Genomic DNA, 12,357 nt, shown 5'->3' on the forward strand with positions numbered 1-12,357 from the left:
CCATGACCTGCCTGCCTGTTGAGGCTGGGGTAATGTCCATCTCTCCAGTCTGTATTTGAGGCCTGTTGTCTCTACGGGAGGAGTACTTCGTCTGCACTTACACTCCAGCGCGCTTGCACTTACACACACAGAAGGCTCCATCAGCACATCTGGAAGCAGAGGAGCTCATGTGGGGCGGGTTGGGCTCGGCAGCAGCAACTACCCAGGCTACGTCATCACCACTGTAGCAATTGATGCTACCTCTTACTTCGAGGTGTCGTGACCACTGAAAGACAGAACGTAAAGGCACTGCGGTACTGCGGTTGGTTCCGGACAAAGCCTCCGGAGCTCAGTCAACAGTAGCACCCAGCATAAGAGTGGTTCCATCTGCCGTCAATAGTTGAGTAGATATTGCCTGCGATTGTTCAATTGATGCAAGAGTGCCCATAGCTTTCAACGTATCCATTTGATCTGCGAATGGTGACAGAAGCACAGAACGTCAATTGAACTCGGTGGCTGATGATGTGCTACTTAGATTCAAGTGCCTTAGGTAAGCCTCGACCCCGCGGAGCTTGGGTCTGGTGCACAGGAGCTTGGGTCAATCAACCCCACCAAACTGTGGCTGGCACTGGCACTGGCACTGGCACTTTCCCTCAAGCTCTCATGGAATGGGACCAAGGCAACAACAAACGGAGCTGTTGGTGGTCAAGCTTCAGCAAAGAAGCAACAGCCGATCAATTGTTTGGTCTTGACAGCATCACTCAAACGCATACCTTTTTCTTCTTCTCTCCACCTGCGACTTTTCCAGGTCCCTTCTTTCTCTGCCATCTCCAAGCACCAAACACCACTCTTGAGGTGACAAAGACAAGACCTTGACCTTGACATTACCTGCCACTCCATCCCGGTAAGTTAGTGCCAGCTGTGCCTCACCTCCATTGGCTTTAACTTTCCCATGCGCTGCTTCCCTTGATCCACCTCCTGCCTAGACCAATTGTTGCCTGCATACCACCTACATACTTCGCAACAGACCAAACGTTCACCTGTTGATTCTCCATTCTTGGTCTTTTCCCAATCTCTCTTCTTCTTCTTCTCCTCCATCACCCAACACCACGTCGACTTGTCAGGCACAGGCGGGTTTCTAACATTTACCTACCTTCCAGGCAGTCGAACAAACGACCGACCCCTCCTCCATCCGACACCAACCCACGCTTTCCATGTCATAGACTACCACTCGACCGAAAGTGAGGGAAGCAGGACTCGCCTCGCCCACCACCCACCATGGCGACCTCCATCAACAACCCGAACCCCAGCACCATCAACACCCTGCTGGGGAAGCTGACCGACCCCGATCCCGACTTCCGCTTCATGTCCCTCGACGACCTGAACCAGATCCTCACCAAGCACAAGACCGACTTCCTCAACCACGACTATGGCCTCGCCTCCCGCACCGTGGACGCCGTCGTTAAGGCCCTCGACGACCAGAACGGCGAGGTCCAGAACCTCGCCATCAAGTGCCTCGGCCCCCTCGTCTCCCGCGTCCCCATCGCCGCCGTCGGCCCCACCCTCGAGAAGCTCACCTCCATCAAGATGCAGAACGCCGTCGACAACTCCCTCCCCTCCCTCGCCCTGCGCAACGTCATCTCCGCCCTGCCCAAGCCCGTCCGCGGCGTCGCCCCCTCCCGCGACGTCATGGAGACCTACAACATCATCAGCCGCGTCCTCATCCCCCGCATCCTCGGCGTCTCGGTGAATGCCGCCTCCACCCGCCAGTCCGCCGCCGAGACGTATGGTCTCCTAGACGAGAAGAGCGAGCCCACCTCCGAAGCCGTCGATGTTCTTATTGAGGTGGTGCGCTGCTTTGGACCCCTGCTGCAGGTCCTCGAGGTGGAGAAGCTGCAAGAAGTCGTCGTCCAGGTCCTCGAGCGAAAGACCACCTCGTCCCCCGTCAAGAAGCGCGCTGTCGTCGCTCTGGCCATTCTCGCCCCGTACCTGTCCGACGATGTGCTCACCAGCCTCATCACTAAGATGGATGCTTCCCTGAAGCAGCCCAAGCTCAGCCCCGTCATGCGCCGGCTATACATTACCATCATGGGCTCCTTGGCTCGCTCCATTCCCCCACCAGTTCGGCGACCACCTGCCCAGCCTTCTTCCTCACATCTTCCAGGTCCTGAGCCAAACCGAACTGCAGGCCCAGCTCGACGCCGTTAGCGAAGGCGACGATCGTGCCATGGTCGAGTTCAACGAGGTCCGAGAGGCCGCCCTGATCGCTCTGGAGGCTTTCCTGTCGTCTTGCGGCACTAAGATGCGCCCTTACACAGAGGAAGTCATTTCCTCCTGTCTGCGCTACCTGAAATATGATCCAAACTACGCCACGGACGACGACGAGGATATGGACGAGGAGGAAGAGGGTGACGACGAGGGCGGTCTCAGCGACGACGACGATTTCGAGGACGACGGAGGTTTCGATGACGACGATGACGACGCCAGCTGGAAGGTCCGGAGATGCGCGGCCAAGGCACTGTACACCCTCATCTCCACGCGAAGTAGTGACTTGCTGGGCAAGGGCACATTGTACTCCGAGGTGGCGGCCCCTCTCATCAAGCGCTTCGACGAGCGCGAGGAAAGCGTGCGTTTGGAGGTCATCAGCACCATGTCTCTGTTGATCCGCAAGACCGGCGAGGGCATCATACGGACAGTCAACGCCGACGAAGAGCTGCTGCAATCCCTCCCCGAGAGCCGCAAGCGCCGACGCCAGGACAGCGGCGGCTTTGCCTACATGAACAAGGCCCCCTACGGCGCCACCGGCCTGACCTCGCCCATGCGCGAGGAAGTGCCGCCTACCGGTCCTCGTGCGGACTTGTCCAATCTGACGCCTCAGCTGGTCAAGGTCGCCACCAAGCTGCTCAAAGGAAAGCAGATCCCTACCAAGCAGGCCATCGTCAACCTGCTGGACGACCTCATCTCGGTTCAACATGGCGGTCTCTCCACCTACTTCGACCAGGTTATGCAGCCCATCATCGACGCCACAAAAGTCACAACTGGCAGCAGTGTCTCGACCTCGGTGGCCTTGTCGGGAGGTGCCGCTTCTGCAACCATGACGACTCTGCGCGTGGCAGTCTTGGTCTTCATCAGCGACATCGCCAAGACCCACTCGTCTAACCTGTTCCAGGCCTACTTGTCCAAGATTGTTGCTGGTGTTGTGGCGGCCGTCCAGGATCGCTTCTACAAGGTCTCGAGCGAGGCCATCCGCACCGCCGAGGAGCTGGTCAAGGCCATCACACCCCCGCGTGCCCGGATGACGTCGCAGAAGTACAAGCCGGATCTGGAGACGTTGTACGATATCATCATTGACCGTACTGCCGCCAACGATGCCGACGTTGAAGTTCGCCAGAAGGCCATTCAGGCACTAGGTACTCTACTTTCCCGAACCTCTTCCAACGATGGTCAATCCCTTCTCGATGCCGAGAAACGCCAAGCCGCGCTCGACTTGCTGCTCGACCGCTTGCGCAACGAGACCACCCGACTGTATGCTGTCCGTGCTATTGACAAAGTGGCAGCCCATACGACGGGTGGCACCTTGCAACCATCCTGGATCCAGCCCGTTGCGCTCGAGCTGTGTGGTCAGTTCCGCAAGGCAAACCGAGCCCTTCGTGGCGCGAGCATTCAGGCATTGCAGCATCTGGTCACGTCGCCCACGTCCAAGGGAAACCTGGAGCCCAGCACCGTGGACGGCATCGTGGCTGCTATCTTGCCCGTCATCACTGCCAACGACAGCCACCTGCTCGGCCCCGCTCTTTTGGTCCTGGCTCAACTGCAACAAGAGGATTCGAACCTCATCTCGACGCCCGGTCTCATTCCCGCCATTTGCGAGCTGCTCAAGCACACCATCACCGGCACCGCTCTCGAGGCCTTGATCAGCCTGGTCATTAGTGTCGGCCAGGTCGGCATGGCCAAACCTTTGATGAGTGGCGTGTTGCAAGTTGGCGTTGGCGGCGACCCCGCTGTGGTGGGCAAGGTTGCTGGTGCTCTCTTCGTGGCCAGCGAAGGAAACGCCGGAGTCGAGATCGGAAGCTTCGTTCGCGAGCTCGAGTCTGCCAACCAGGCCTCGGACAATGCGCGCCAAAGCTTGGCACTGGCCATCCTCGGCGAAATTGGTCTCCGCATGGGCCCCAAGTCAGAGATGAAGCCGGATTTGTTCCTCAAGCAGTTCCACGAGGAGCCCGACAAGGTTTCCATGTCTGCTGCTGTTGCTCTTGGTCGTGCTGGTGCTGGAAACGTGCCCGAGTTCTTGCCCGTCATCCTGCAAGCGGTGCAGGCCAAGGGCGCCCATCAGTATCTCCTGCTACAAGCAATTCGTGAGATCCTTCAACAGGTGGTGCACTCGTCTATTGACGTCGGCAAGTACCATACTACCATCTGGGATCTGCTTCTCAGCGTCTCCAAGGCGGAGGACAACAAGGCTATCTGCGCCGAGTGCATCGGTCGTCTTGCCATCATTGAGCCCAAGACGTATATCCCCAAGCTACAGGTATGACATTCAATATTTGACTGAAACAACTTCTCCAACTAACGGAACCTAGGGTCTTCTCCAAACCAAGGACGCCGCTGTTGCCATCCAAGCGCTGCGTTACACTCTGCCCGACAGCGACGAGACTTTCGATGCCATGCTGAAGCCCGTGCTTGTCGACATGCTGCTGACCGTCCTCAAATCAGAGGACATGGAGATTCGTCGCATCGGTATGACGACGCTGAACTCGGCCACCCACAACAAGCCCGACCTGATCCTGCCTCACCTGGGCGAACTGGTGCCCTTCGTCATGGTCGAGTCGATCATCAAGCCCGAGCTCATCCGCGAGGTGCAAATGGGCCCCTTCAAGCACCAAGTCGACGACGGCCTGGAGGTTCGCAAGAGCGCGTACGAGACGTTGTACGCGCTCATGGAGAACGCCTTCTCGCGCATCAGCTCCCTGGAGTTCTACGACCGCGTCATTGCGGGTCTGCGGGACGAGAACGACATCCGGTCGCTGTGCAACCTGATGCTGAGCAAGCTGATCGTGATCGACCCCGAGGAGACGACACGCCGCCTCGACACGATTGCCGAGTGCTACCGCAAGACGCTCAGCACGAAGCTGAAGGAGGGCTCGGTCAAGCAGGAGGTGGAGAAGCAAGAGGAGGCCAACAAGAGCGTCCTGCGTGTCACGTTGTTGCTTGCGGACCGGACCAAGACGACGCTCCCCACCGCTAATGCCGCCGGGGGCGCCCCGAGCCAGCAGACGCAGCAGGTCAGCAACCCGGTCTGGCAGCAGTACTGGGAGTGGGTCAACAAGGACTTTGAGCGCCAGATCAAGGTGCTGCGGGACGAGAGCAAGGAGCTGGTCTAGTACACCGAATGGTTATTATCGCCTTTGACAATGCAACGAGCCCCTGTGCAAGGCGGGTACGAGGTCGAGGAGGCGACTCCTATCACGCAAGCAACAAGCTCAAGCGATGGCATTGGCAACCCGAACAAGAGGCCTAGGTATGGCGGTATGAATTTCGTGTTCGGTCGCCTCTCCCTGGATCCCCGCGGCCAACTTCGACAGGGTTGGTAGAGGGAGTACTGAGGCAGCCAGCCAAGTCAGGCAACGGATAACTGTTCACTTGGCTCTAACTTGCTTCTGTTTCCTTTGAGACGAAAGAATAAGGACGTGGATGCACAATGGCGAATTAAGGACCTCATGAGCATGGATGGCGGGCAAAATACTCATTGCACAAAATTCCCCCCACACCATAGATGATGAATAATGAAGTTAGTTTTGCTACATGGCTTGTGCCTTATGTGTGTTTGACCAGCCTAATTCAATTGTAGAGCATGATGGATTGAAGGGAACTGTCTTCGTAGCAAATCATGCATCGGCTTCATGACTGACGTGACTAGTATTCAAGTTAACTCACTCACACTGACATCAATCTTAGCTACCTGCTGCACTCTATAAGCCCTCGCTATCGCTGTCTTGGGATGAGTCGTCTTCACCCATGTCATCCTCTGTTGCGCTTCTCGGGCCGCGAGGATAGTCGGGTTGGACCAGCGAGCGGAACCGCTCCTTCATCTTCCGCAGCGAGCGGAGCAGGAGGACGTCTTGGGGGAAGATGGAGAGCTTGACTCCGAACTCGTACAAGTCCTCGACGTCGGAAATCATCTGTTCGGCTTGGGACATGGATGTATTGCCGCTCTCTCGCCGTATTGGCCGAGGTTGGGGCGGCGATTCCGTATTGTCCTCTGCCGGTCGCTGCGTGGGCGGCTTCCCATGTGAAGGCTCAGGTTGCATTTGCATATCCGCGCTCAGTAGGGATACTGGAGACGGAAGCACATTATTATCCTTGCCATTGGTCCCGAATGAATGCATCGCTGGTTCCAACTCCGGCATCGACAGCGCCCCTGAAGGAAAGTGCGCAAGGGGAGGGGGCATGCCCGTCTGCTGTAGCGGCGTCACAGGAGGGGGTTCGCATACTGCTGTGGCTGGACCTGGTGCGATTCGATGTTCCCGTGGTGATGATCCGTAGAGTCGACCCAATTGTCCAAGCTGATAGAGGTGAGGCTCTTAGAAGATGGTAGCCATGCTGGACTTTGAAACTGGCTGGTTGGGAAGTAGGAAGTGGTGTTGTGGTCAGGTGATGTGTCGCTGGGCCCAAAAAGTAGGGGGTGGTGACGCGGAAGGCAGCGATGCTGCTGCTGCTGATCTAGTGGCGCTCACGGAAGAATGGCCGAGTTGGTTGGTCGAGGAGGAAGATACGGTCCATGAGGCGTTGTTGTTGGACGATTTATTCTTCCTCTGCCTTTCGCCTACATGACGCCAGTGTTAAGGTCTGCAAGTCTGGGTGAGATGCGGTGCTTACGGAGCTTCTTACGGAACCGACGTTGGGAATCCCGATTCTGACATCGCCTCTTGTCCAAGTGCACGTTGCTGTTGTTGTCGCTCATCGTCTTGTATCCACGTGGGAGGGATGCGAAACCAACAACGTTTTGATCCGACCCAACCGGAGAAACAGTGGCTTACAAGAGCGGCGTAGGGAGGGTATTCAAGACGTCGGCTCCAGGACCTATTCAAGAAGACGAGTATCAGACAAAGCCCGTGACCGAGAACGGGGGTTGGTTTCAGGTTGCGAGCCTGGGAGGGCGGTTGGCCACCGTCGGGGAGGGATCTGGATCATGGGGAACGAGCAGCTCCTGCCGTCAGCTTACACCGCGGCGCAATTGGTTCGTCGGGATCTGGTACGCTCCCAGCCGGCCGAGATGCGGCAGGAGATGTAGGTGACCAGGACGGGAAGGTGACAAGTGAATGCCGAGAGCGATTGGTGCATCTGTAAGCAGGGATTCCTCCTAGAAGCACTGCAGGCAACGTTTCCGCGGGAGCCTGCTGCGAGGACTCATTGGCTGTTGGGTGCATCGCGGCCGAGGTCAGCTTCCTCTCGTACAGTCAGCGTCGTTGGATCTGTAGCTGGATCCCCTTCTGGGTAAGCGAAGTAAGCTTAATAAGCTATGCACAGCTTCCATGCTCGGCAGCGGGGTAGTCAAGGTGGGATTGTGCGGAGAGTGGTTGTGCTTGCAGAAGCTATCTACGGCTGACCTATCGTTTCCCCTCAGCGGGAGATCTAGCAACACATTTGGGGGCACCGACTCTGCAGGGGGATTCGACCAGGGACCTGGAGGGGTTTAGGGGTTAAGGGGGTGAGCTTCCCTCTCGACAGGGGGCCGGTCAGCTGCGGATTTCCACTGCAGCGGTAGGCAGTCGTTTCAGCCACCAAGCAAAGACACGACATGCCGCAACGGCTCTCCAGCCAGCCAGAGAGTTTCCGAGGGTATAGGAAAGACTCGCGCGTGATCGCATTCAATGCAGCCAGACACGCTCAATCGGATGGCTGCATATATCGAGAACCGGAGAGGCATGGCCATTGTTGTCGTCGCAATTGCGTGCATTTGGTCAGTGCTGGTGGCCCAATGTGTCGCTCAAGAACCACAGATACCTCTGTCCAGCATTGATGCTGCGCTGCACTGGGAGGACTGTAGCAAGGCTGGTCATCACGCGCTACAATGTGAGTGGTCCCTGATGGTTTGCGCGTATGCATGATGTTGACAACAGCCACAAGGCTCCAAATTAGACGTGCCGATAGATCACTTCAATACGTCGTCGGTCGAGACTTTCACGATCCCTCTGATCCGGATGATAGCACACAATGCCTCAGCCACGGGTGATAGACACATCATATTCAACCCCGGCGGTCCCGGGGGTAAGTGCAACTCCCCAGCCCGTCTTTAGTCGTGCCAGCCGGCTCATTTTAAGTACATATGTAGCTAGCGGTGTCCGGTTCCTTCGCAGCCAAGCGGCGCATCTGAATAATCTCATCGGCGAGGGCTTCCACCTCCTTAGTTTCGATCCTCGTGGTGTGGGCGGATCTGAGCCGCCAGCGTCGTGCTACTCGAGCCAAGCGGAACGAGCCGATGCTTTCACCAGCAACCCGTGGGATCTTCAGTTCCAGGCCGGCGAGATGTACACCCGGGCCGAGAACAAGGCAAGGGCATGCAGAGATCGGATGGGCGAGTACGGGGAATACGTCAACACTCCCCAGACTGCAGCGGACATGAACTCGATCCTTGATGCAATTGGGCAGCGTCAGATGTACTACTGGGGCGTCAGCTGTGAGACCCTTTTACCACCAAAACTTGGTGTCAGCCCAAAGGATCAAGCTAACCAGTACAGATGGAACTATCCTCGGCCAGACATATGCGCACATGTTCCCAGACCGCGTCTCGAGATTGGTCATTGACGGGGTTGGCGATCTAGAGAAATGGTACAGCGCCTTCAACGTGCTGGAGGAGTCGTTTACAGATACCGATCAGGTCTTTACCGGTTTCGCCGAAGAGTGTTCTAAAGCCAGAGAAGCCTGCCCCCTGAACACAGTCAACGGGCGAGAATTCAGGTCGACTAGCCGTATCAAGACGTATATCGACGAATTTCTCGGCGGCCTAGATGAGGAGCCCATTCCCGTCTACTTGGATAGCTCTCATTATGGATCCATTACGCGCCGCAATGTCGTGAGCAACGGAGTATTCCCCGCTCTGTACCGACCGGCTTCTTGGCCGTCCCTTGCCAATAACCTGGCGGCGCTCTTCATGGGTAACAGTACTCCGGCCTACCTCGCGTACTCGAAGTCCTGGGTCTTGGACTTCCTCGTGGACGACTCGAGCATCTTCGTGATGATGAACGATAACCAAAAGACGGGACCCCGGGCCCCGCTCCATGGAACCAAGCCGATACTGAACCACACACTTCCCAGGTCCGAGATGTCGTATTTAGTTTCGAGATACCAAGGCTCCGGTTTCTATGAGCAAGCTTCGTGGTCGATTCCAACAACCCACGGGTTTCGCCCTCGATACTATCCCGCCTCCCCGCGCGTCAGGACAGCCGAGCCGATGCTCATCCTGTCTACCACGTGGGACCCTGTGTGTCCTCTGGCATCCGCCAAGAAAGCCCGAGCGAGCTTCGAAGGCGCGCGTCTCGTGGAGCAGAAGGCTTATGGCCACTCCACTCGCAGCATGCCTTCACTCTGTACAGCAAAGTACATTAGACGGTACTTCAACGAGGGCGAGCTTCCGGAGCCGGGCGCAACGTAAGTATCCCAAGTTCTCAGAGAGCTCTATGGCGCAGATTTAACTGAGCTTGTAGTTGCAACGTTGATGTCGAGTACTTCCCAGCATCTGGGTCGCCTTCCGTGATCGGACTGAGCAATGAGGACAAGGAGTTACTTGTGAGTCTTCAGGCGCTAGCCGATGAGACCGTTTTCGGCTTCACAGGGCACTGGCGGTAGAATAGAGACATGGAAAGCCGACGGCCGGACAGGGTAGCGTCTGGTATTATGAGAGACAGGATAATATTGACTGCTCGATACATGACTAAACGCAAACCCTTAATCAATTTTAGTGAAACCTCACGTTCCCCATTCCTTGGTGAAAGTGATTAGCTGGTCCCAGTCCTTGCATTGATGTTCCGTCCCAAACCCCTTGACGCCCCCGATGGTAACATTCTTGACTTCGACCGTCAGGTCTGGCTGGCACATCAAGACCTGCCGGAGAAGGTCGATGCAATGGCGAAAGTGCTGGGGTGCGGTCATTTTCGGCATCTCCTCGTCTTTGAGTACCCTTTGCTGGTTCATGGCTAGGTACAACATCCAATACCCTTCTCTGATGCCGTTCTACAGATAACACTACGTTAATGTTTCTTCCTTGAGTTGCTTGTATGGGCTGAAAGGGGGAATGAGCACTGACAAGGCAATGCAGCTGGTGGAAAACGGAGAAGACCGACTTCTCGGGCGCAAGGGTGGGATGTTTGAAGAAACCACCGTGATCAGGAATGAGCTCTTTCCATGCCCGTGCGCTTTCCTTGGAATCGTCTCCGAAAGTCTCGTTATAGGCGAGGCCCTCAACTCATTATCCACTGTTGCGCCGCGGCTGGCCGTTAGCCCTGGAACGATCTGGGCCTGGTTGGGAACTTACGATGCAAGCCGCCGACTTCTTGACTATCCAAACTCTTCCGGCCAGCAAGGAACCCGACGCTTGCGACCACAAAAAATGCGAATACGAGAAGCAGCAGTTTAAGGATAGCTACTGATTTCCACGCAAGCATCCTTGGCTCCTGTTTCTCTAATACCTGCTCGTCACTGAGAGGAGTATACTTGTGGGCGTCGGTGCCAAACATCTCGAGCTTCCCCATGTGTCCTTTCCCTCAACCGAGGCCAATTCTGAAGAAGCTATCACAGTTAACTGTACCGACGACATGACCGAGAACCTTGGGAAACAGTTCAAATTGGCCGGGGGCTGGCTGAGCCCCCCCATTCCTAGCCATTGCGACCAGGATACAATGTCTTGGCGTGGATGTCGGGATAGTACCGAACCGAAGCAAATAGGTGCAAGTTGAGCAGTCGTAGAATGCTGCACCGACAAAGTAAGCCAGCATACGCCAAGGCCGTGCGGTCAACCAATCATTGCCTGTACTGATCACTCCGTGTGATACAGAATGTCCACCGCATGACGGAAAGCTTTAGTGCTGACTTTCCCCGCGCTGACTTGCAGGAAGGATGATGGCTTTTGGACGTTTCCAGTATCACCACTCCTAGATCACATTCGGGAATATCCAGAATACCCATTACTGTAATCATGCAGTTGGGGTAGTCATGCCGAGGAACTGCGCACGAACGTCCTGCAGCTCGATGGAGTGTGATGCATGATTATCTACCCTACCAAGTAAAGCCTGCTTCCTGAAGGACCATCAGCGGATGATGGGAAATCTTGTCGCCGGGCCCCCCCATGACTAAGCTTGCTTCTGATTGCAGTTGAGCAAGGAGTACGGATCTGGCTGCAGTGCTGCTGTCTGCTACCTGGCCATGATCAGACGACAAGGACAATGCCGGGTGTATTCTCGAAACGATACAGCAAGGTCGAGCAGCTTGACGACTCAGCAGAGCTGCCGCCAACAGAACATGAGGCCAGACTGCGTAAAGTGAACTATCTGCCATGGCTATTACATCTTGTTCTGCTTGCTAGCTACAGCACCTTCGTCGTCATCGCCCGGGTGAAGGGTACATCTTGCTCTCCATGTTTCAGCGGTAAGCATCAATGCTCCAACTAGGCGACTCGTAGTTCGATGCTAATCTGGTATGCCACTGTAGAATCACTCATTGGTGCACCCATCGCCTGGGAAGAGCGTATGTATATTGACGCAACTTGGACAGCGCATCCAGAATCCATTGGGTAGTATAGAGACTGACAGACCCTCAGGCACGTTCTCTACCAACAGGTACATCAACGGCAGTGATCCCTACTCCCGTGAGAACCCCAACGTGGACTCGGCGTGGGCCGAGCCTATCGACAATATCATCATTGTCATCAGCGAAGAAGAGAAGCAAAGGCTCCCCGGTGAACGCGATACGGCCAGGGCGTATGGCGAGCCACGTGGCTACGCAGTCTCGATTGAGATGTTTCATCAGCTACATTGCCTAGTAAGCGCTTTTTACTATCAGTTACGACCAGGACCTATTGTATCGTGGCTGATGACGATGACTTTCTTTGTGTAGAATTATCTCCGGAAGGCATACTTCGAAGATGGCCCTGACCGGCTGTCGGATCCCGAGAGGCACGCGGACCATTGCTTCAGCTACTTGTACCAGACCTTGCTCTGTCACGCCGATGTCGGGGTCATGACCATGCGGGTGGACGAGGAGTTCAACATATTCCAGCCGGAGTTCAACGTCACTAAGCAGTGTCGCGATCACAAATTGATCAGGGCGTGGCAAAGGTCGCGAAAGAGTGAGTTTCAGGTCCCGCCGTGAAAAGGGGTGGGGTGG

The 12,357-nt window shown here is 56.0% G+C and overlaps 5 protein-coding genes across 5 annotated transcripts; 3 read left to right on the plus strand and 2 right to left on the minus strand.

The window, feature by feature from the left end:
• Positions 1–1,257: 1,257 nt before the first annotated feature.
• Positions 1,258–5,360, plus strand: PG997_014135 (cullin-associated nedd8-dissociated protein 2 protein; the record flags this gene model as incomplete). The annotated part of the gene is made up of 3 exons (XM_066818449.1): positions 1,258–2,100; positions 2,144–4,507; positions 4,560–5,360. 3 exons carry the CDS (start codon positions 1,258–1,260, stop codon positions 5,358–5,360), a joined length of 4,008 nt encoding a protein of 1,335 aa, XP_066664141.1.
• A 588-nt stretch (positions 5,361–5,948) lies between these two features.
• Positions 5,949–6,293, minus strand: PG997_014136 (uncharacterized protein; the record flags this gene model as incomplete). Its single annotated transcript, XM_066818450.1, has 1 exon — positions 5,949–6,293. The coding sequence occupies one exon, from the start codon at positions 6,291–6,293 to the stop codon at positions 5,949–5,951; it is 345 nt and encodes a 114-aa protein (XP_066664142.1).
• Positions 6,294–7,979: 1,686 nt separating this feature from the next.
• On the plus strand, positions 7,980–9,825 carry PG997_014137 (uncharacterized protein; the record flags this gene model as incomplete). Its single annotated transcript, XM_066818451.1, has 5 exons — positions 7,980–8,052; positions 8,107–8,247; positions 8,312–8,656; positions 8,718–9,627; positions 9,684–9,825. Coding segments are annotated over 5 exons (1,611 nt in total), but the record flags the coding sequence as incomplete, so codon positions are not given.
• A 120-nt stretch (positions 9,826–9,945) lies between these two features.
• PG997_014138 (uncharacterized protein) lies at positions 9,946–10,170 on the minus strand (the record flags this gene model as incomplete). Its single annotated transcript, XM_066818452.1, has 1 exon — positions 9,946–10,170. One exon carries the CDS (start codon positions 10,168–10,170, stop codon positions 9,946–9,948), a length of 225 nt encoding a protein of 74 aa, XP_066664144.1.
• Positions 10,171–11,417: 1,247 nt separating this feature from the next.
• On the plus strand, positions 11,418–12,342 carry PG997_014139 (uncharacterized protein; the record flags this gene model as incomplete). Its single annotated transcript, XM_066818453.1, has 4 exons — positions 11,418–11,619; positions 11,683–11,718; positions 11,792–12,012; positions 12,088–12,342. The coding sequence occupies 4 exons, from the start codon at positions 11,418–11,420 to the stop codon at positions 12,340–12,342; spliced, it is 714 nt and encodes a 237-aa protein (XP_066664145.1).
• Between the last annotated feature and the right edge of the window lie 15 nt (positions 12,343–12,357).

Source organism: Apiospora hydei, assembly GCF_038363865.1.
Source record: "Apiospora hydei strain CBS 114990 chromosome Unknown utg000009l_segment0_segment0, whole genome shotgun sequence".
Taxonomy (NCBI): domain Eukaryota; kingdom Fungi; phylum Ascomycota; class Sordariomycetes; order Amphisphaeriales; family Apiosporaceae; genus Apiospora; species Apiospora hydei.